At 35.2% G+C, this 24,483-nt stretch overlaps 1 protein-coding gene and 1 long non-coding RNA gene across 2 annotated transcripts; one reads left to right on the top strand and one right to left on the bottom strand.

The window, feature by feature from the left end:
• Window positions 1–4,810: 4,810 nt before the first annotated feature.
• Window positions 4,811–8,147, top strand: LOC133862547 (uncharacterized). The gene is made up of 2 exons (XR_009899240.1): window positions 4,811–4,912; window positions 7,794–8,147. It is a non-coding gene; the product is annotated as an uncharacterized LOC133862547 (long non-coding RNA).
• A 5,080-nt stretch (window positions 8,148–13,227) lies between these two features.
• Window positions 13,228–22,307, bottom strand: LOC133863192 (uncharacterized). The gene is made up of 11 exons (XM_062299166.1): window positions 21,934–22,307; window positions 20,225–20,624; window positions 20,063–20,137; window positions 19,889–19,951; window positions 18,529–18,702; window positions 17,329–17,847; window positions 16,522–17,216; window positions 15,684–16,161; window positions 14,206–15,315; window positions 13,813–13,851; window positions 13,228–13,680 (listed from the first exon to the last, which is right to left on the bottom strand). The coding sequence occupies exons 1-11, from the start codon at window positions 22,305–22,307 to the stop codon at window positions 13,495–13,497; spliced, it is 4,113 nt and encodes a 1,370-aa protein (XP_062155150.1). The 3' UTR covers window positions 13,228–13,494.
• Window positions 22,308–24,483: the final 2,176 nt, after the last annotated feature.

Here is a 24,483-nt window from a genome sequence, read left to right as displayed (position 1 = left end):
TTGGTCTCCATAAGAAATACCAAACAAGGCGACTTTTCCTTCACCAACTCAAGAGGTTCATTGCTGTTGGCGGGCTGCTCCACAGCCTCCGCCAATAAACAGTCGAAACTATCATCCTGATCACGCAGAGCATACCTGGAATGGCTTTCCACTCCCTTTGCATCGCCTTCTTGCTCACCCACCTTCGATGGACAGCTTTGAGCAGGCATTGTTTTTCCCCCGATCCATCCCCACGAGCTTTCCTCTTCTAGAATTTGAGACTTCCACCTGACCCACGACTTGGAAGGTGTTAACCAGGGGACTCCACATGGGTTTTTGCTAATTGGGCATTAAGAACATGTGCCTCATTCTCCACCACCCGTTTTGCGCCCAAATCAGAACGCCCCACGTGTGCCACAGTCTGTTGACAAGAGCCCCCCATGCGGGCTTGGGAGAATCCTTTCTTATGATCAGTCTTCTTTACAGGCCCACTGCAAACTGGCCCATTTCTAACCAGTTGTAGTGTACCGAGCCCAACTGGCTGAATCAGTGCCACCTCACTATGAAATTTGCTGTCCTGTTTAGAACTAACCTCTATATTAATCTCGAAATTCTTTCCATACTCAGAAAGATATTTTCGTTTTTATTTCCCTGCGATGCCTCTGCCTTTCCTTCTTCAGCACCCCCCATATTGTCCGTTATGCGAGGATTATGGGTTTCCGTTTTGGAAAAAAAAAACGGAAGCAATGAATGTTCCTCCATTTGATCCACCACATGCTCACTTTCTGTAAAGACCAAGAAAATAAATAGGGAATTTAGCAAGTAATAAATCGTATTTGTTAAATAGATGAGACTAATGTTTATACTTTAGGTGGTGATATTTATATTATTGAAATAAAAAAAATCTAAGATAAAATAATAGAGTTAGCATAATAATAATAATAGGTCATAATGGAATAAATAATTAATTGCATTAGTAAAATATAGTTAAAGTAAGTGTGGGTCAAATATTAATTATTAAATGCTAGAATTTTAATAGTGGGGTTCCTGATGTAAATAATAGAAGTATGAGCTTTAAAATAAAAATGTAATCCTACCTTGCCATGTGGCAGCCTGTAGTTGGCTGAGAGAAGATAACATTATATTCTCCTCAACCACTCACACATTGACACGTCACCCACTCTCTCCCCCTTTCTCTTTCTTTCCTCCCGGTTCACGCACGTTCACTCTTCTCTCTTCCCATTTTCTTTCTTTTCCTTTCCTTTTTCTTCCTCCCCCTCCCGCAAGCTTCTCATTCTTCCCTTCTTTCCCCTTCGTCTTTCTCCTTTCTTCTTCTACCCGTGACACAGTGAGACTGAGTGAGAGTTGCAGCGATGGAGGGAGCTACCAAGACCAAATTCGAGTGAGAAATGAAATTGATGGTGGAACAAAAGGAGAGTTTCGACCTAGAGAGATTTTTGAGGTAAATCTCTAACCTTTTATTATGATTTTCATAATACCCATGGACTATAGAGCTAGATAATAGTGTGGATTACTATGAATTTTGTTAGATGCGAATTTAGGTTAATTTTGGAGGAAAATACCGAATGGGCATTGGGCAATTTCTGGAGTTCGTGATTGTTGGGTATTTTGATTTCTTTTCTGTTGGAATCGATTGGGTAATATAGAACTTCTAGGTTTTGTAGTGTTTTGTTAATTCCTTGTGTCTTCCATGTATGGATGTATGGTGTTGTGTTTGAATAGTGGATTTGTGGTGTTGTTAGAGTTTTGGTTGAATTCCATGGTGGTTGGATTGATTGGTTGTTAAGAGTTTGATTTGGGGCTTTTGTTATGTTGTTGGATTGATATTTGAAGTTGGGTTATGAGGTATATGGAATTTAGAAGATGAATTGTGATTTGTTAATGTAGATGGTAATTGATTTTGAATTGCTTGTTGGAGAGATTGATTATATGTGTTGGAATTACCAATACCCATTGGTTTGTGACTTTATTGTGATATCGGTATGTAATGGCTAATTATTGTTGAGGATTATTGTTAATGAGGTGCTTTCTTTGGAATCGATTGGGAGTTGGATTTGTGGATTGGTTGACTAGCATGTTGATGTTGGAATTTTGGTTGTGTTAGTTGGTGTTCAATATGCTAGAATGGATTGTTGATTTGATATTGGTAATATGACTAATAGTGGAATTGATCTTTAGTATAGGTTTTGATGTGTAGTTGGTTAATGATTGCTAATATGTTCTCCATGATATGCTTATGATGTTGGATATTTTAGGTGTTGATGAAGTTTAATTAATTTGGGGGTGGGTTGTTAATTAATAGTTGAATTCCTCATTTTAGTGTTATAGGTATGGTGACTATGAAATTGTATTAGATTGAGGTTGTAAGTAATATGGTTCTAATCTTTTGGTGGTAATTGAGGAATGAATCAAAGTAGCTAAGTATAGAGCTTAATATGGATAACAAGTGAAGATAGCTAAAATAAATTCTAGAACCCATCTATGCCCATAGGTTTAATAAAGAGTAAAGTATAATCCTTACCTTTGATGTTTATGTATATGTCTCAAGCTTTAATAAATGAATATATATTGCAATACGTGATTGTAACCTAATCTAATAAATAGACTGTGGGATTTTGGTTTAATATAATTAAAGATATTAAGATAACCTTTAGGGTATAAACTACTAAGAGCACTCCCATTAGTTTCCCAACCATTTTCCCTATATTCAGGGAACAAAACTACTTTTTGATTCCCTATAAAAAAACACTCCATAATAAATTCCCTAATTTTTTTCCTATATCAATTAAATACTATTTTTTACTCTTATTATATTATTTTTTCTCTTTCTTACTTTTATTTTTTTATTCATTATTTTTTTCTTTTTTCCTCTCTTGTTCTCCGTCGACCGTCCTCTCTCTCTCTCTCTCTCTCAAAACCCATCACCTTCATCTCTCATCTTCTCCGTCCTCTCTCTCAAAACGAACTCATAAATCTCTTCCAAAAATTCTAGGAATGCGATTTTACGAAAATTAGGAATGTGATTTTGCGGAAATTTTTGCTCCAATCTTTAAGGTAGGGCTCGAATCATGGACGATCAATCAAAACCCAAAATGGACGATTAGAGGCGCTCGATGGTGGTGGTTTGCCCAGAGAATGAGGCCCTCGCAGTGTATTTGCGGAGCAAGAGGCAGGAATTGGCCGAGAAGCCCAAAGGGATCTCCAAGAACGTCGATTTCACTCTCTCGAAGGCTTACTCCAACATCTGCAACTCCAAAACCCCAATCAGAACCCTCAAAGACCTCTCTTAGATCAAGTAAAGCGTTCTTTTTCATGGGAAAAAATTCTGATCGTGTGTGTTTTCTGGGAAAGTTCTGCACTTGGGGTTTAGTTTCTCTCTCTCTCTCTCTCTCTCTCTCTCTATTTGGGAGACATGGATTTGGGTTTTATTTTTTATTTTTTGTTTCTGATTGTTCTCATAGTTGGATTTTGTGTGTGATTAAAGTGGTTATTTGTTTGTTTGGTGAGAAAGTGAAGGAAAATCAGCAACAAGTTTCCGACAGACCCATCTTCCGGACGTGGGAAGGAGGAAGGAGAGAAGAGAGAGAGGAGAGAGCCGTTTTTTATTTTATTAAAATAATGGGTTGGCAAGCAACAGTGCTTCCCAACCAAAAAACCCAATTTTAGGGTATCTGCTGGAGGTTAGTTTTTGGTGTTTTTTATGATATTTTCCTAAACATAGAGAAGGGAACCATTTTAGGGAGTCTGATGGGAGTGCTCTAAGGTCCTAGGTTTGAAAGAGTTAATGGATATGTGTAACAAGAGAATAAGTGGATAAAATAAGTAAATGACTTGATGCAAAAGAAATACAATAATTGATAATCGAGTTAGTCAAATAAACATAGATAGCGAGTTAGGAATTGAAATATTAACATAACTAATATTGATATAGAATTCATAAGAGATAGGAACTAAAAACAATATGTATAATACTTAGTTTAGCAGTCTATGTATATATTTCAAGCTTAATAAATGGATATGTTACAAACGAAATTATAATTTAATCTAATACGAGTTATTAAATTAATATGTTAAATAAAGATTAAGTATTAAATGCAATGATTAAATAGGAATGCTTTAAAATGGTAAAAGTCCAAATAACCTTAAGACAACAAATATAAATTAGCAAGGTTATAGATATGCATAAATAGGCTTTGGATTCATTTAGTAATGTAACTAAATAATTAGTGCGTTTATCTATGTATTGTAAGTACCTAAGTGTATTATGGGGTTATGCTTAGTTTACTAAGCATTCTATACATATATATATATATATATATATATATATATATATATATATATATATATATATATATATATATATATATATATATATATGGACCGAAAATACTTAGTTTAATTAGATAAACAAATTATAAGGCTAAATAGTTAATAATGATAATAAGGTAATTAAGTAATTAATTTACCTATCCATGTATACAAAGTATTTAAATGTATCAATGGATTAGGTTTAAGTATTGTATATGTATATGAACATATGTATACATATACATGTATATGGCTAAAATATATATATTGATGATTCAGTAAATAAGTAACAAGCCATTAAGGGTTAACAAATGATAATAAGGTATAACAATAATAAATAAACAAGATAAGATACAAACCTATAACCAATTATTAACCTAATAATAGTTTAGGATACTAAGCTAGTCTTAGAGGCGAGTGAAGCGACGTGTGAGCACGCAGGTAGTTTATGTGTCGTAAGGGTATAAGTCCAATAGAGTAGTCTAACGTTACCAATGTTTGCAGGATCGTATCCGGATTGGAAACTTTAATTGGCTCTCCAATGTAGAGTTTGAGTAACTAGAATCCAAGGAAATATTCGAGTCAAAAGTTCAATGCAGCCAAGGTAAGTATTCTACTCACTGAGAAGTATTATTTTCATATATGATGAATTTCAAAATGTATATTGTTTTACAAACCTGAACCAATTGTATGTTGATTATGATTTGTTTTGGATGATTTGAGTACTTTTGAGTATATTGAAATTATGATGATATTTTGAAATATGAATATGATATGTGATTTTAGAGCAAGTATAAGTTGGAGATTTAAGTTATGCAAATTGTCTAAAAAATTATATATTGAACTGTTTATGTTTTATAAAGAAAGCATGTGTTAAATGCATGATTATGAAATTAAATATATAGTATTTAAGCATAAGCATTGAGCATGAAACATGAACGCATAAACAAACTATTGGGGGACTTACGCCCCATATGCATGAACTAGTGGGGGACCTACGCCCCATATGAACACACGCATGAACTATTGGGGGACCTATGCCCCAAACGCATGAACTATTGGGGGACCTACGCCCCAAGGGGATCTACGCCCCATACAAACGTACACATGAACTAGTATTGGGGGATCTACGCCCCTTAGGAACATACGCATGAACTAGTATTGGGGGACTAACACCCCATAGGAATACAACAGAAACTTACATGAGCATGTATAACATTGTTTTCATGAGTGTTATGTTTTATACTATGAGTAGTTTTCCTATACGTATTAGTATGCATAAGAGTCTCAATGGGAAAGAACTTATGTATATTTCTATTGGATGGTTGCATAATAAATGCCATTATTTTCTAAGTCTCTCTGAATCAATAGTAATATAGTAGATGAGGATGTATGTAGTTGTTTTCAGCAATGGAACTTCTACGTATAAGCTCAGCTACGTAGTATGCTTTAAATGTTTTCTATTAGTCGGCGTTTGCTATATCAGCTATGAGTGTTTTTCAAACAAAAGTTTATGGGGAAAAGACACTTTGCCCCCCTGATTTATCCATGTTGTGGCAATATACCCCCCAATGTACCAAAATTAAGAGATGACCCTCCCGAACTTGCCAACTTGTGGCAAGTTATACCTTCCGTCCACTCGCCCGTCTGTGTAGGCAGAAAATTGGTGATGTGCAACTCTCGTGACCATTTAAGCATAAGTCATTCCCAAAATTGCCCCCTATTAAACGCTGTGTTTCAGTATTGGTTTAGTTGAAAGTCGCTTCAAGCTTTCTTTGGTCACGTACATCTTCTCCACCTTCTGAATAACATCGTGCAGGAAAATGGAAGCCAACACCCGTGAGCTTGCTGCCATGGTCGCCTCTGTGGAGAGTTCAGGCGCACCCACGCGCTCCTTGCTTACATGGAACCCACACCCGCTCCCCCACCCTCATCCATGGAACGTGAACTGCTGGGGCTGTCCATTGCTGAGCGACTTAGGGTGCAATGTACCAGCGCCAATATGCGATGGGTTCCTGGCAGATTGGTTCACGTACAGGGGCGGGTCTTCGAGCCCGGGTTTGAGACTGTACTCGCACGAGGCTTGCAGACGGCCTGAGATGAGGAGGTTTGAACAGGGTCCTCTGTTTCGGTTGGGTAGAACAGAGATGAACAGAGGATCCAAGTTTTCTCCAAGAACTTCACAGGATAACATTCTTTGTGTGATAACATGAAAATCAAAATGAGTTTGATGCCTCAATTACTGAATCTTTAGCTGGTTTTGCAATTTCTTTTACAAGGCACTCAACAATTGGAGCTTTGTGCTCTTTGAGGATAGTAGCAGCCTTGTAACAGTTCTGAATTGTTACGGCTGATTCTTTAGGAAGAATTGAAAGAAACTGAGAGAAATTTGAGGAAGAAGATAGAAAAGAAGAGAAGAAGAATGAAAGGTTCATCTTCTCATGCAGCAACAACCACGTATGAACATGCAGTCTACATGTCACAATCCCCGAAATCCAATTATTAGAGTTTAACCTCTATATATCTGATCGTGCCAAGGCCGTGAAAATCCGAAGACACCTGGAAAAATACCTAGTTGCCAATGATGACAGAAAGAAGGTCCGCCAGAGCCGCAACGATTCGTCGTGGAGGGTCGTGTGGTTCATTGAGTTGGTCGAAGGGAAAAGCCACGCTATACGCTTGAGAACCTACTATGGCACGTACCTGACTGCCACAGACGTGGCGTTTCTTCTGGTCATGACCAGATGCAAGGTGCTCCAGACCGTGCTGGAAAAGGCCTACGACTGGAAGTACAAGTGGGAGCCGATACGTGATGGGTTTCAGCTGAAGCTGTGGACCTGGTGTGGCAAGTATCTCCACGCCAACAGAGAACATTGCCGTGGAGAAACTCGACCACGACCGATGACCCGCACGTCTCGTTGACGCAGAATTGGACCCTGTGGGATGTGGACTCCTGGTTCTTGGACAACCTAGGGCCTGGTGTGGCGAAACACGTGACTTGAGGGTGTTGTCCTTGGTGGGTTTGAAGCATTTCAGGTTATTTATATTCCGAGGGTTTGAACCGGGTATAAAGGCTGATGGGACAAGGGTATTTTGGGAATGTTTTTCAATTAAACGGTCACGTGCAACGAATGACCGATTTTCCGTCCAAACAAACGGGAGAATAGACGGATTGTATTTTTTGCCACGCGTTGGCAAGTTCAGTGGGGTCATATCTAAATTTTGGTACATTGAGGGGTATATTGCCACAACATGGATAAATCAGGGGGGCAAAGTGTCTTTTCCCCAAAGTTTATAAAATTGGTGGCTGTTATAGTGTACACGTGACTAAAAATGAAAAATTGGTTCTTTGCGAAAACTCAGTGAATAGTATACATCTAAGGTCTTAGTGTATTTATTTATGCTAAGATGGTGGGCTCATAATTCCACCTATACGGATGTGGCAAACCCCCACAACCATATAGATGATGTTCCTTTGGTTACAGGTATTCCGGTCGTAGTTGATGGTGTTGTAGAAATGTACTTGAGATATTATGACTGAAGCTCGCTGCGACGGTCATAATTGTGGGATTATGGGCGTTCTCTATTTTATAGGTTTGGTATATGTATTGTGACGCTTATGTCACATATTATTTGTAAAGTCATTCTTTGATGCAATTATTATTTGGATAAGCCTTAAACAGATAGACATTATGGCTCTTTTTGTGTAAATATCAGTTTATGTTTATAGATGTGACTTCTGCTGTTCAGATTATGTTTTCCGCTGCATAAATGTTATTAGGTGTGTTACTCTGATTATCAGGTATATATTATGGGGTATGTACCGTATGTTGGTTTTACGACATATTGTCCTGCCACTATGATGACTCGTTTATATTTTAAAAGATTAATGTTTATGCAAATGTTTTGTATATATATATAATAATAATAAATAAATAAATAAATAAAAAAAACGGGTTGTCACACTTTCCATCCCTGGATTTTTTTCCTTCTGCTCCACCCCCGTTTGGCCTTGGCCGGAATATTCCGGAGATGATGACCGAGTGTTGGTTTGCCCTTCAGTGATTCCCAGTCCCTTAGACAAATCGTTTGCACGTAGCCACAGTCCCCACCCCTCCAAGCCCTCCTCATGAGACAGTTTCTTCAAGTAGAGATCAGAGCATCCCTTTGGGCTATGGATGATCCTTCCGCACCTGAAACAAAAAATTGAGAGCTTCTCATATTTGAATGAGACCCAGCAAGAGTTTCCCGTAAGGAAAAGTGTTCTGCCTCGCTCCAGCGGTTGATACAGGTTTATGGCCACGCGAATCCTTAAATATCGACCCCAGCCTACATTATCTTCCGCCACAGCCACTTCCTCCACCTTTCCCATTGTACTCCCGAATTGAAAACACACTTCACGGTTCATACAACCAAGTGGCATATTATGTATCTGAACCCAAATAGGAGAAAGTGAAAAATCCATCTGAGAAGATGCCAATTTCCCATCAAAATCATTAAGTATCAGCAGGGTTTGGTCATACGACCAAGGTCTTCCCGCCATTACCTTCTGTTTGTCTCCTTCATCAGAAAACTCGAAAAGCCAGAAGTTCTCAAGTATCTCCTTAAAAACCACACGACCAGCCGGCCTCCAAATACGCATAAGGACGGCTTTGAAAGCCTACTTATTGAGTTTCTTCGGCACTCCCAACTATCCCACTAAACACTTGGATCCCTTTGCTCTCAATTCCTGCGTTGTCCCATCCGCTATCGTTATGCCTTTTTGCTCACCCTCAGTCAAAGGAAATCCCCCCAAACAATCCCCATTACCTCCTGACATTCTCCTCTGACACGAGAATGATGAAACAGAAAGAATAAGGCTCAAAAAAACTCCTACACCAGTGCTCGACATTATAAGTTACCTAAAATATGTTATATCAGCCGATTTGACATGAATATGATAAATATATGTGAATAGTAACATTATTTAATAAAAAATAATGGGCTAACTATTGTATTACAAATTAAAGTAAATGAAAAAAAAATAGGAAACTCTTTGAGATTTTTTGTATCATGGATATAAACCATTAGAATCAAACCATCTTAATTCTTAGGGAAAACTTCACTTATAACCTCTGATCTTTCATCATTTTTGCAATTAGGGTATCCATATTTAAAAAGTATCAATTTAGGGTATCTATCTTTCAATTTTTTCAGTTTCAACTCTTCATTAGAATTTTCTATTAGATTTTATCAAAATTTTCAAAATACATCTATTTTTTTTTAGGAAAAAAAAAAAGAAAAAAAATTTGTAAGGATTTAAGTGTTGGTCATAATTTAACGAAATTTGCAAAAATACTCATGTTTGAATATTTAAAAAAATTTATAATTTTTTTTTTAAAAAAAACATAGCGGTATTTTGGGAGTTTTGATAAAATTTAACAGAAAATTCTAACGGATGGTTGAAAATGAAAAAAAAAAAAAAAAAATTGAAATATGGATACCCTAATTGTAAAATTGAGTAGGAGTTATAAGTGAAGTTCTCCATAATTTTATATGGATAGAAATTTCCTAAAAATCGGTTTGTAGGAAATTTTCTACTACCTACATATAAGATTGATATGTGTCCCTTGGCATGTGAGAAGCACATGTTATTTAAATAGAATGTGCTTCTTACATGCGTTTTTAATAGCATTAATAAAAAAACATGTACCTCTTACATGTTTAAAGGACAGATATCATTTTTATCTGTGGATTATAGAAAATTTCCTACAAATCAATTTGTAAGAAATTTATGTCCTTCTTATATTCTTCGTTTCTTTATCTCTTTATTTTTCCATAATAATTCAAATTTTATCATGGTATCATTATCATAGTGGGTCAATTGGAGGTTACTTGAATCTTTATTAGCTTCAATTTTATTTTATTTTTCTTTTTAGCGATATCTGTCATCACATTGTTAATCAACTGTTATTGCCTACTTTTTTCTTTTCCTATTACCATTGGAAAAATTTTCACTCCTTTATATATTGATAATTTTATCTAGGAAAATAATTATACATATCCCCTCAAATTATTATTTCATTGTTAATGTTTTCTTCAAACTATTGATTGAGTCAATGTCCCCTTCAAACAATAAAAAATTGCTAATGTTTCCCAAGACTAGCAAAAAGACAAAAAAAATTCAATTGGACAAAAATACCATTATAATTTCAAAAAAAGAAAAAGAAAAAAAGAGAGAGAGAGAGAAAAAAACTAAAACCTACAAATAAAAATAAAAAACTAAAAACTAAAAATTAAAAATTAATTTTTTTTTTAAAAATATAATAAAGAGAAAGAGAGATCTCATATTTCGGGGGGTGACCAAACCACCCCTAAGGCCATGGGGTGAATCACCCCGTTTTGGTTGGCCTAGTGGTGGCCAAAACCACCCCTAGAACCTCATTCTCTCTCTTAATAATTGTTATAATTTTTTTTTTTATATTTTTTTATGAATAGTATTTTTGTCATTATAAGAGAGGCATTAACAATTTTTAGTAGTTTAGGAAGGACATTGACTCGATCATTAGTTTGGGGGAGGGGAGTTGACATTAACGATATGTTATTAGGTTAAGGGGATATGTGTTTTTTTTTTTTTTTTTAATAATCCTAGCACCTTACATCTTTGCAAAGGATTCATATAAATATTGGAGTGAAATTTAAAAGGAGCATATTTGGTGGATTAATCACTGAGAGTTATCATTATGAGATCTGCATGGCTTCAATGGCTTGGGACCTTGGATGACAGAGGAGAGGTGCGTTGGTGTTGGATTTTGGAGAGAGAGAAATAGGAACATAAAGAAATAAGCAGCTTTTTCAAAAAAAAAAAAAAAAAATAGTCAATAAACTCTGACGTGAACAGTAACCAACACACTTCTTTTAAATTTATTAATTTTTTAATGCCACATCAGACTGCCACATTAGTTAGTAAAACTCTCTTGGTAGGGGTACTTAAGTTTTACCAAGAGAGTTTTACTAACTGATGTTAGTCAAGAAGATGAACATGAAGATGAAGCAGGAAGATGGACAGTTTTTTCAGGTAGATGAAGTAGGAAGATGAAAAGCACGGAGAGAGCTGCGCGCGTTGGAGAAACCGAGAAAGAACAAGGTAGCTATTTTTTTAAAAAAAAAAACAAAAGAAGAAGAGAAGAATGACGTGGGAGGTTTAAATGAGTTTTTCAATTAAAAAAATGCCACATTAGATTCCATGTCAGTTTGTAAGGTTCTCTTGGTAAAACTTTAAGTATCCCTAGCATTTCTCTTTCTCTTCTAATGATGGCGTTAGTATGATGTGTGTTTGAAACATGGTGTACCCGATTACCGAATGTCCTTTGAGTATTCAGGTTGGAAACCAAAGCGTCGAGCACCCTTTGGGTCACTAGGTCTAAAGGGACTAGCTGGGCCATAAAACTAGTCCTATGACCCATAGTTGACGGCCCAACGAATTTAGTGCCTTGGTCCAAATGATCCTTGGGGGTTATTGTGGAAAGCTCAGAGGATCCCCACTACCCCACACCCATTTGAATATGGATCCTCTCCATTTAGTGTAAAAAATAGGGGTATAGTTGTCTTTTCACATTTTGTAAAAATGTGAAAAGACAACTATACTCTCCCTATTTAACTAAACGGAGAGAATCCTCTCTATTTCGAATGGAGAGGATCTTTGTCCACACCATTTAACCTCCTCCATATGTAATGATAAAAGGGCTGGAGGCCGAGGTAGGTAGGTCTCGTTTGGTTTGTAGAATAAGTCATTGGAATGAAATGACTATTCTATTGGAATAGCTATTTATTTATTTGATAGGGACCTATTCTTAGAAATAGCTATTTCGTAGGAATAATTATTCCTTTATAGAGAGGAATAGACAACATTTTTTTTTTCAAACTATTTTTTATATGTATTTTTAAAAAAAATAAAGAATTAGACCTTAGATCTGTGGGTTGGGTGGCCGGCCACCCATAGATTGAACATATTAATTTTTTTATTTTTAAAAGATTTGAGTTTTTTTTAGAAAAATAAGAAATTATGTAAGTTTTTTAGTAATTTTGATTCAATTCCAATTGTGATATATGTGTTGTCACCAAACTAGGGGATTGAAATAATTATTCCATTCTACTCTTCTTCATTCCTAGTAATAATTATTTATTTTTCTAATGGAATACTTATTCCGCGTACCAAACGAGGCCTTAATGTTCTCCAAACAACCTTATTAACTTAAGCATAAAAGATATTTCTGTTAACACACCCGACGAGTCCCCTACTTATCCTTTGTCTCTTTTGTAGGTATCTTCAACCAAGTCTTCGACATGTGGTCAATTATATCAACAAAACAAACCCAATTTGGTTTGTAAATCATGTTTTTGGTTTTGTATGCCAATTTTCTTGCATACCAAAAATGTAGTGCAAAGTAGTGTAAAAGATAGCTTTAAGCTTGTGATTCAAATCATATAAGTGTGTTTAATCAAAGATTTCATGCACAAACTAAGGGGGTAGTATTGAACTAGTAAATTAAAGGATTAGCTCTTGTCATAAGAAGTAAATTAAGGGATTGATTGTAATAAAATAATTAAAAAAAAAGAGAGTGTAAATCAAAGGATTATAATTATTATAAGGTTTTATAAATTATATTACAAATATGAATTCTTAGAATATTTACTAATATGGTAGTGAATATAACCATAATATGCTAATAATATTTTCATAACATTATAGCACAAGTATGGTAATATTGCAACAACGATAGTATACTAATAAAGAATATTACCATAATATACTAACATGACTCACTCGGCCACAAGAGGGGGAAAAGAAAGGAAGGAAAAAGATGGTGGATTTGTTATAAATTGATCTTAATTTATCATTGAGAATATTTGAAATACAAAGTTTCATAAGTTGGGTACAAATATTAGAAAAATTCATAACCTAGAGAAATACACATTCAGTTCCATATCATTTGGTACATATACATTCTAGACAGGAAGAATATTTTATTTACAACAATCCTAAAGTGTAAAATCAAAAACCACATGATTGCTTCTGGAAGAGGAAACTGAGGCTTGCTGATAACTAGTATTCCATAAACAAACTTAAAACGGCTGCAGAGTGCCTAGACAAGTCAACTGGCATCGGATCTTGCATTCTCATAGATAATCTAAGAACTCGTCTCCCTAGAGTAAGGTTGTGCTTAGGGGATTGGCAAAGAAATGCTTACGGCAAATCAACTTTGATTTTCTAAAACGACTCCCGATGAGTGTTCCCAGAATGGCAGGGGGCCCAGTGGATGAAGTTTGAAACATTTTCTTCACAATAAGGTGTTTATCCAGAGTCATTAACTCTAATACCTTTCTACAGCTCTACAAGAATTTATAAACACACAATGAACATCACATGCATTACAAAATCTTTTAGAAGACTGATGTGAGGAATTCTAGGCCTAATAGTTTCAAGATAAGTATATCGTTCCATATGATAAATAAATAACATACCTGGGGGTTCAATCCATCCATATGATGTATGATATCATCCTGACCCAATAATGAGGTAAAAAAAAGTGAGAAAATATGTGAAATATATCTCATTCTCTTTAAAAAGTGACATAAGTCTCACACAAGAGCAGCTGCAAACCTTGCTTTTGCTGCCACCTTTAACAAGTGGCTCCATCACCAAAAAATTTTGAAAAGCTCTTTTGTAAATTGTAGCAATTAATGAAGTACAAAAATTATCAAGGAAATTTTAAAATTAAAGGTTCTGCCACCTAGGCCCCATCAGTTACTTTGTTTTGCTATCTACAGAGCCCACAGGGTGTTGCATAAGCAAGGTTTTGCAAACAAGGAACTACATCTACATGAACTTCAAAGAACATATGAAAAAACCTGTACCTCTAATATCCCAGGATTTTGCATCACAGTACGAAGAACAAAGGATATAAATCCCTTGTAGATGATACCATTCATGGTCTCATCTCCATTTTTCCATGGCAATACTGGCATACTTAATTCACTAGAAAAGAAATCAATTTCACCTGCATTATCTCCTCCCGGTAAAACAACTTTATCATGCACAGTGATAACATCCATGGTTAATCCCCTTTGTGAATCTGAATCAAAATTACCATGATGTTTTGGTTGGAGGATCAAATTGGTATCATCATTCCTTCCTGGGGACTTTGTCAATAAAGGTGGCTCAGGATCCTGATGAAGAACAGCCATTGAAGTCAAACAATACTTGGAATTACTGCCAAGTTTCTGACCTCGAGTGGTATTCAATTTATCACTCCTATCAGCAAGAAGTTCATCATTACAGCTATCCCCATTCTCGAACGATCCTACTTCAACGACATTGGTTCTCAAAATTGGTGCACTATGCACATATAGCATGATACTCGGAAAACCTTTTTCTCGGCGAAATTCATAGTAACCTCCTTTCATGGACTTCAGTTTCTTACCCACAATAACATGAAAAAATTCATTGTTATCAATTTTACGCTTCATTTTTCTCAGGTATTTGCCCTCTACATCAACTTCATCAGGCGAGCATGGACATGACAGTTCACCTCCTTCTTCATCTGTCAATTTCAACTTTTCAGCCTTGTCACCATCAATGGGTTTGTTATCAACAGTTACACAACATTCATTCAGTAAGCATGGAGAAATGGACAATTCACCTTCTTTAACTTCGTCTAAGAATTGAGTTTTGTTAACCTTATTGCCATCAAGAAATTCATTGTTATCAATTCTCTGTTTTTTGCTTCTCAAATCATCGGCTTCACCAATGCCATTTTCTGGCAAGAAGGGATAAATGGAGAGTTCACCTGAAGAAACTAGAGCAAATAAATGGAAAATGTCTCCACACTGTAAATCTGCAGTAAGACCAATACCTCCCATAAGATATTTCCCTCTTTCATGGAGCCAATTAGAGAATTTAGTTGCCCTGTCTCCAGTACCCTCTGGAATTTGATTTTTAGAATGCTGACTAGCCTTGCCACCAGACTGCCAAATAGTAAAGAAACATCTAGTTAGAGAAAAATTTCATATAACACAATATTAGATGAACAGACACCAGAAAAAATAACGAGAAAGATAAAAGAAAAAATGGAGCAAAATATTATTAAAGAACCAAAGACTATATACTTGAGATCTTAAATTGAAGATGTTCAATGAAAATCTACATAAATCTCACGCAAATGTTAAAAGAAAATCTCCATAAATCTCTAAAGTTAAATAACACATGAAATTAAAACACAACTCTAGGAGGAATTTGGGACACACACAGATGTTCAATGAAAATCTACATAAATCTCTAAAGTAAAATAACACATGAAATTAAAACACAACTCTAAGAAGAATTTGGACCATACAAATCTTTCAGAATCCATATTCCTATCTGCCCCTTTGAAGACAGATGTTGCTATTTTTCGGGCCTCAAAAGTAGCGATGTGCTTGCACCGAAGAACCTCATCAAAGGCTCTCTTAATATGTTCCTCAGTGAAATCATCCTGTCGTTCTTCCTCAAAACCCGTTTTTTGAGTATGGGCAAAGCCATTGTAGCAATTTCCCTCAAGACTTTCCCTCGATGAACTTTGCGTAAGTGGTTGATGACCATTATCGTCTAATGACTTGTTTTTGACTTTTTCCAGGTGCTTCACATACCATCCACCGACAATGTTACAAAGTCTCATTAGAGCTCTTTGAAATGCTTCATTTTTGTTCAGTGATGTCATTCTTTTGAGGCAACTACTTGGAGGTTTTGGAAGGTCAGAAAGTGAAGCCCAACATGCATGTTGAAAATTTGGCCCAAGCACTACACGCTGTTTCACATATTGGATTATTAATTTCCTGACATGAAGATGCTGATTTATGTTAAAGACAATCACCAAATTCATAAAAGTAAATGCCACAGGCATGCACAAATGAAGGCAAGGATCATTAAAGAAAACTATGAGGTACTTACTTTTTGCAAATAAGTTTATTTCATGACCATAGTCATATAATTCCCAAATGAAATATGATATGAGGCATGGGTCAGTCATAATACTAGGATTATTTTCTACGGGTCAAAGATAATCTTACAAGGGCCATCTTGTTGAGGATCACATGACACTGAAGAAAATTTTATTTGGTTAACTGTAATATTATGCTTTTTGATAAATTGTTCAACTGCTGTATGAATGACAATTTATTTGACCTATTATTTACCTGTCTGCTTCTTCTGTCCAATGAAATCTTCTTCGAAATTGTAGCTTCTCTGAAAAAGTACAATGGTTAGTAAATGAATTATATTTCTCATCTTCTTCATTTGGACCAGGCCCTTCCATATTTTCTAGATAATCATCCTCCTTATGTGATTGCAAATGAACGCCATGCTCTCCTCTAGAAGCTACAGAAAGATGTTGATCGTCAGGTAGCCTCTGTGAGCCTAGCTGTCCAATTTCATCATCAACTCTTGTACATTCCACTAACCCTGCTTCTAAAGATTTCTTCTTTTTCTGAAAATTTGAAGCACATTCGTCCCTATTAGCTTTTAAACCCTTCTGAAATCTAATAAATTGTTGGTTTCTTTGGATATCATCCAGTTCAGGAAATGATTTGCTCTTCCACTTAGAATAGGCCTGGCTACGGTTTTTCCTCTCAAAAAATCTAAGCTTATCATAAATTTCTTCATGTAATTCGGGAGACAAGGTAACAGCCGGGTGCAAAACCACATGAGCAATACGATTACTGTCAGAGTTTGTGACCAGAGGGACGTTTATGGCTATGCATTTGCAGTGCCCTTGCCGCTGAAGCTTGTCTAACATTCGACGAAGGGTCTTCCTGTCGATTGTTGTGCACTTGTCCTTTTCAAGACTTATGAGCCATCTATGCAACTCAGCTTTCAAAATGAACTTCTCATTCTGCACAATAGAAATGGAATAGTGGATAAGTAATTAAAATATAGAACAATAGAAAGAAGTAAATTTCGTTCTCATGGCATAAGCCTTTAGAGAAGGGGATGATGTCAAACACCTGTAACTGTTCAAGTATCCTCTGCTCCCTCTGGGCACCATCAACAGTCAAAGATAAACATGGATATCTCTGATATGATCTGGATTTAAATGGCTTCAAGGAATCAGTAGGTGCTGTCTCTGATGGATCATTTGTTTCCATTTCCATCCCAACTGAATCATGTACAGCATCAGGAACTGTGTCTCTTGGTTCATGGAGTATCTGTTGTGGGTTGGATCCACAAGAAAGTTTTGCAGTAATTTCCCTGCCATTCATTTTTGTTGGGGTAGCAATATCACTTTCCGAAGTCGAAAGACTATTAGGAATATCAAGATTAGATATTTTACTTTCAGAAATGATTGTTTTTGATTTTCTTGGAAATGCATTAGATGATTTACTGTTGAAATTTATAGCCGTCCAAACTCGATATGCCTTTGTTTTACTATAAATCTCTGCTTGCAAATGCATCCCAAACCTATATGCCATCATACTAAGCAGAGACTGATTCTCTTTGTTACTGATTCTGAGCCTCTTGCACGCCTGTTTGCAGGAAATATGATTACACAAAAGAATTAAAACTTAGAAGCAGCATATATGCATTTGCTAGAGTGTATCATACCAAAACAAGGTCCTAGGAAATATGATTACACAAAAGAATTAAAACTTAGAAGCAGCATATATGCATTTGCTAGAGTGTATCATACCAAAACAAGGTCCTAAAAGCTATGTATTGCAATATGAGTAATATCGAGAAAGCTAGTTGAACAAACACACACTGGTTCAATTACCAAGTTTGTTGAGATATTAATGCTGTCTTAATTTAGAAAGAATTCATATATGACTTTATAAACCCTAGTACATATCAACCTTAGCATTCATGTCGCTTATGGGTGCGTATCTAGGTGGTAGATTTATCTTATTGCAAAACTTTAAGGCACAACGAACATAGCTGATATGTTAGCGTTCAATTTTCTCTTCACTGTCTATTTCAGTATAAAAGACCCCGTATAACACCACTTATTAGGCATGATATACTTCAATTGAATTATTATTGAGGGACTTAATGTGACTAAGCAAAGACTGTAAAGAATGTAAAAAGAGTCAAACATTTATAGAACGTAAAAATTCTAAAGGAAATGCTAAAAAAACGAAAGAAAAGGAAGGAAGAAAAGCTGTTATAGTGCTTGGGAATAGCACCAAAATGGTTATATAAGCACTTACCTCCTTAAAAAGCAACCCTTCAGATCCTTTAATATCAACCATATCATACATTTGATGATCAATGGGAATCTCTACAAGCTGTTCGGTAATTTGACATTTTCTTCCAAACTTCACAGTTTGTTCTTTAAAATTCTTTGGTGGAAATTTCTTCAGCAAACGTAGGCACTGCTCAACCTGACAAAAGTGGAAACATATCATACTATGAATTAGAACATGATTTCCTCTCCACAAGCACAAGAAATAACCCTCATTCATGATGAATAAAAGGTATTTATGCATGACACTTGATAAGCACTTGATTATATACATCTCTATCAAGAAAAAAGGCTGATACAAAGCATATTTAAAATCTTGAAATGGTCTCCTTTTGGCCTTTTCTTTAATGATGTATCTTGCATGTATATCATATGTCATATATATTTTTATGGTTTCCTTTTTGGTTTGAATGAAATAGCACGTCATATAACTTTATAACTTACTAATCTTACATAAATGACAATTGCTCAGAAATTTTAAAAAAAAAGAAGAAAAAGTAATAATAATCAATATCATATATGACAAACACTATGCTAAAAATAATAATATAAACATTATGGTAGCAAGAACCATTCTCATAAAAAAAAAAAATTAGGTCTACCGAACAATATAATTCATGAGTTATAAATGCCATGGAAAAATAGGGGAATGAAAGCAAACAACTAATTAAGCAAAGTCTGATAAAACAATACTAACTTCAGAGTGGATGCCAACAATGAAAGCGACATTGAAAATCAAACTTCATTGAAAACAATTGAAACCTAAGTATGGATAGAAAAAAAGAAGATAATTTCAGTAATAAAATGGTGATTATCATGGCAAACTACCAAACCAAATACATATGATTTGGATAACACCATAAGACAAAGGGCAAATGAGTAGTCAGCTAGTATCAATCCATGGCTATTTTACATGCTTAACTGTGTTGAAAGGGAGTGCTTTACTGATTTATCTAATAAAAGATTTGGAATTGCATGCAGTATTGCAGTGGAAAGAAGAAAGATAGACGTTGATTCAATTGAAGCTCTTCACAAAATCAGTTCAAATGAACTTTTTCTACTATACATATTCAACAAGAATTAAAAAGATACATTGGTGATCCTAATTCTATTTTTTTTATTTGATCGTAAATAATTTGGCACATGACGACAATAGTGTTCAAAATAAACAATAAGAGACAACATTATTTTCAGATAAAGGGATGCATGAACTACTTTTTGAGAATTGAATCAGTTTATAACTGATATTCAAAATTTAAGACAATTAATGCTAAAATACAAAATCAAGCACAAAATTATTTTTAAAAGAAAAATTTCAGACTCACCTTACCATTCACTTTAGCCTTACACTTCTCCACAATATGAGCATCTTTTAACTTGCGATAAATCTGGTAGAAAATTATGCGGGGAAGAATATCATGAAGAAAATCATAAATGAGCAAAGAAAAAAAAAACCAATTTGAAGATGCAGAGTGGATAAAACTAATATATATGTTTACCTTTTTCCAAGCTTTATGCCCCAGAGAAGTTCTTTCATAACCAAGATCTTGTTTAATTTCTGAGACAACAAGAACCTTCAATAAAAAGAATGTCACGAATTAGAATAAGCACATCTTACAAAAATAAATGGTTGTATCTGTTGATATTTTAGAATAACTCACCTTATTATATGCTTCTTCAAGTTTATCACAAACAGCTTTCAATGCTGGTAGATCATCCTCTACAAGCACGTCCTCTTTAACATATCCTTCGTCAAACCCATCTCCACTTGCAATATTTTCCTCTGTATTCTTAAAAATCTTCGAAGTTTCTTCTTCTTTTGTAGTCTCAATTCTTTGTTGAGAACCCAATTGCTTTGCATAGCGATTCAAGTGTATTAAGTTAGTGCACACTATTGAACTATTGTTCATCTCCCCTGCATTGCAAGCATCTTTTGTTCTCACAACTGCTGATTCCTTCACAATCAACCCTCTATTTTCAAGGCTCTTCACCACATAAGCAAAGTGGTTCGCTTCCATGCCCAATTCTTTACTAAGCTGCCATTGTGTTATCCCCTTCATTCTGCAAACATCCATTTGAGTCACTAATGTTAGATTTATATAAAATAAATAAATAAAAATTAATTATTTTGAGTATTTCAAATAATTATAAAATCTATTTTATATCTAAAAGTTTTACGTGCATTCAATTGAAAGATTCACATCAATCTTTCAAGTCAATCCAAAATTTTGGAAGGAAAACCAAAATTTTGAAGTGTAGGGGAAAGGTTTTTTTTTCCACATTGGCTAGATATAAAAATGTAACTAGTTTATAAGAAATCCTCCTCACTTAATAATAGATTGAGTAATGGAGAAGAGAGCTATCCGCTCACATCGAGTGGAAGGGCAACGGGCTTTGGGTGCTATGAAGCGCACTTTGATTGACTAAGACTAGTCTTAGTTGACCGAAGATAAGACTCGGTCGACTGAATTGATACGTCACGGCCTGTTGGAAGGGTTTAACATGCGATTTAACATGTCTAATAAATTGGATTTGGTGGTTATATTTCGTGACTATTGGATAAAATGATTTTGGACTATTAGACATATCCAAAATTACTATAAATATGATCTTTTGGTCATATGCAAAGACACAATCTCATAGCTTCTTTCTATTCTCCTAGATATTTCTTTTGTGCTATTATCTCCGTAACGGTTAATCTAGAAAGTGCTTTTCTAAAGTAATATTTGGGCTTTATTGTATCATGATAATTATTTTGTCAAATCCCTTAGCACTTAAAAAGCGGACAAAATACTTTCTAAAAATATCGTAGTTGTGATTGAGCCTTGAAGTCCCAATTTCATTTTTGCTTTCATTTTTCCTGTTATTTCTACAATATTTTCCAACAACTAACAATCCATCAGCCTAACTATAATACTATTAACCTCATTTCATTTAAAACAATCTAGTTCAATTACAAATATATCTAAATGTCCATGACAATCATCCAATAGTTTCCTACAAAAATATAAGAAATTAGAACCACCAAAACCACACACTCAAAAAAACTTTTGCCATATTTCACCATATAAATTGCAGACTCTTGTGCTTCAAAGTATTCTAGTAGAGAATGGTATACTTTTTGAGTCATGCAATATCAAAAAGTGGAATTTGGATCCTTTCCGGTTCATGGAGAGGAGCCGGTTCATGTAAACAGAAGGGTAAAATTGTTATATATCTGTTTACATAAAACGGCTCGTCGAAAAGATTAAGCAAATAAAAAACGGTGTTAACATTTAAGTAAGCAAAGAAAACTACAAAAACGACACAATGCAATCAAGAATATCATTCAATTAGGCATAAGCTTTCGAAGAGGAAGAGGAAGAGGAACCTAGAGATGGCAATGCGCTCGAGAGCGCGCCTTTGGTTCAGAGGAATGTCGGCATTGGCGGCGTGAACATTGTAGAGCCCCAGAAAGTTGTCTCTTAGACAGTCTTCGGCGGCGATCTTCAACTCCAACTTCTCGGCGTCCTCCAAGGACTGAATCAGAGGGTCACTGGCGGTGTAAGAGACGTTTCCGGCCCAAAACCGAAGCGACGGGACGCGGAGGAGGGCGGCCCATACGGCTTTCTTGACGCCCAAGGAAAGGTCGAGGCTTGAAGAGGACAGACAAGGGTTGAGTTTGCTCCAGAGGGACGCGAGAGAGAGACCGGTTTTGCCGTGGAAACAGATTTCCTCGAGAGCAGAGGATGTGATGGAGTCCATAAACAAATAATCTTACAGAGAGAATCAGGAGATTACTTTCTGGGTAAAGGTTTTCTCGGGAGACTTTGAAATTCCCTCGTCCTTGGCGCGAACAAATCTGAGGCGGCACAGCTTTCAGTGCATAATCTCTTTTTGGTTTCGAAAATCCAACTTATTTTAGGACGTCGACCATATAAATTAAGTTTTAGCTTTTGCTTGAAGGCAACGGCACTGACAGACAAACACCAAACTTAACTTAATGAAGGCCTAACGAAAAAGAAAAAGAAAAAGTGGCATATTAAAAAATAAAAGAGAAGTAAAAAAAAAAAAAAAAAAAAATGTACTTCTTCCCTTCTAAGAAATACATGACATTTTTAGAAATTGAATTAAAAACAAATTCTCTAATCCATGGCTAACTAGATAGATTTTGAAGCCTAAAATAACAAATTTAGATAGTACTATTTTAATTAAATAATTTTAATTTTAAATTATTCCTCTAGGTTTTTTCCTTAATTTTTTCCAAACCACATGCATAATTCATTCCTATCACGAGACATTTCATTTCAACATATGACATATTTTGTGTTGTATTACGTATACTTCTTTTTGTTTGGAATTTAATTTGCGTAAAACAAAATTTACTTCATTCTAAAAATTATTTTAATGAACAAACTTAGACAATATATTAGTTTTAAGTTCACGTGAAATTATGAGTTTAGTTACTGATTTAAGAATGTCCTTAATGCGACTTCCCAAAAAGTATTGACTAATTTTTTTGTCATAATTATGGTCTTATGCTCCTTTTGTTTCGGTGTAAAATGGTTTCTGTCGTAAAATATTTTCAAGGAAATCATTTTTCGGTGTTTGGCTCGTACGGAAAATTACAAATATTTTTTATATTTTAATTTAATCATATTAATTTAAAAAAATTAAATTTTATTCACAAAATAAAAAAATTTAAATTAAAATAATATACAAATATTTTTTTTTTATATATATTTGACACATACAAATTCTGGCATAGTGGCCGGAATCTGGCAATTTGTGCCGAATTCCGGCAATATTTGCCAGAAAACGGCCGGATCCCGGCCAGTTGACCAGAAGCAGGCTGTCTTGGCTAGATCCCAACCAGACTTGCCGGAGATTCGGCTGGATCCGGCCAGTATCCTGGCCAAATGGCTGAAGATCCGGCCGGACTGGCCTGAGATTCAGCCAGAACGCCCGGATCCGTCCAGGATCCCGGCTAGATGGTCGAGGATCCGACCAATATCCCAGCCAGTATCTCGGCCAGATAGCCGGAGATCCGACTGTACCGGCCAGTCTGGCCGAAATCTAGCAAGGTACTGCCAGAATCTGGCGACGGTTGCCGGATTCCGGCACCGACTGATATTGAAACCTGGCTTGTCGGAATCTGACGATAGTCAACTGCTTGAACGTAAAGGTCAACTGCGTTGTTTAAAAGAGAGTCGACTGCGTCTATCATCTATGGAAAATGATTTACGCTTTTAAAAAGCGTAAATTATTTTTCGAAATTTATTAAGCATTTTTTTGTTAAACGAAAATCATTTTCCGATTGACCATTATTTTCTCCCCTACCAAACACCGAAAAATACCGAAATCATTTTTCATAAATCATTTTACACTGAAACAAACGGAGTACTAAACATTTTTAATTTTTTCTCTTTATAAAAGACAAAAGACTTAATTATACTATTACTATTTAGAAAGTGTACAACAATCATTATTCTTTATAATTTGATGGGGCTTTATTGCATTCAGCCCACCTTTTTCCAACGTGTATTAGCATTTTTCTTTAAATTGCTACGTGATCGTCATGCACACGTCATATCAGATGGACCTTTTTTATTTAAATTGTTTAACACGGGCAATTTTTTTTTTTTTTTTAAAAAAAAAAAAAAAAAAAAAAAAAAGGAAAAAAAGAAAAGAAAAGGCGTTGGCCTGAGGCCTCTATGGTCTTCTCTGACGAAATTTGTACAGAATTGAATAAAATTATTGATTTGATACAAGATATTACCATAATAAGCTATTACGTAATTTTTGTACCTCATTTATTAATTGAAAAAAAAAATTATATTTAGTATTTAGATTTTCAATTGATTTGAATTTAATTCTTTGAGTTTTCAATTTCAAGAATTTGGCACTTAAGTTTTGCTTAAGTTTAAAATTGATCTTTGTC

This window comes from Alnus glutinosa, chromosome 3, assembly GCF_958979055.1.
Source record: "Alnus glutinosa chromosome 3, dhAlnGlut1.1, whole genome shotgun sequence".
Taxonomy (NCBI): domain Eukaryota; kingdom Viridiplantae; phylum Streptophyta; class Magnoliopsida; order Fagales; family Betulaceae; genus Alnus; species Alnus glutinosa.
Note: the sequence above shows the minus strand (reverse complement) of the source record. Positions and strands in the feature narration are given on the sequence as shown.

What these genes read in the sequence shown, in the direction of transcription:
- LOC133863192 (XM_062299166.1), bottom strand. Translation starts at nt 22,307, where the DNA reads ATGGACTCCATCACATCCTCTGCTCTCGAGGAAATCTGTTTCCACGGC. An exon ending in GGCATAAAGCTTGGAAAAAG is followed by an intron (nt 19,952 to 20,062) that starts GTAAACATATAT and finishes ATTTTCTACCAG; the next exon opens with ATTTATCGCAAGTTAAAAGA. An exon ending in GGATACTTGAACAGTTACAG is followed by an intron (nt 17,217 to 17,328) that starts GTGTTTGACATC and finishes TCTATTGTGCAG; the next exon opens with AATGAGAAGTTCATTTTGAA.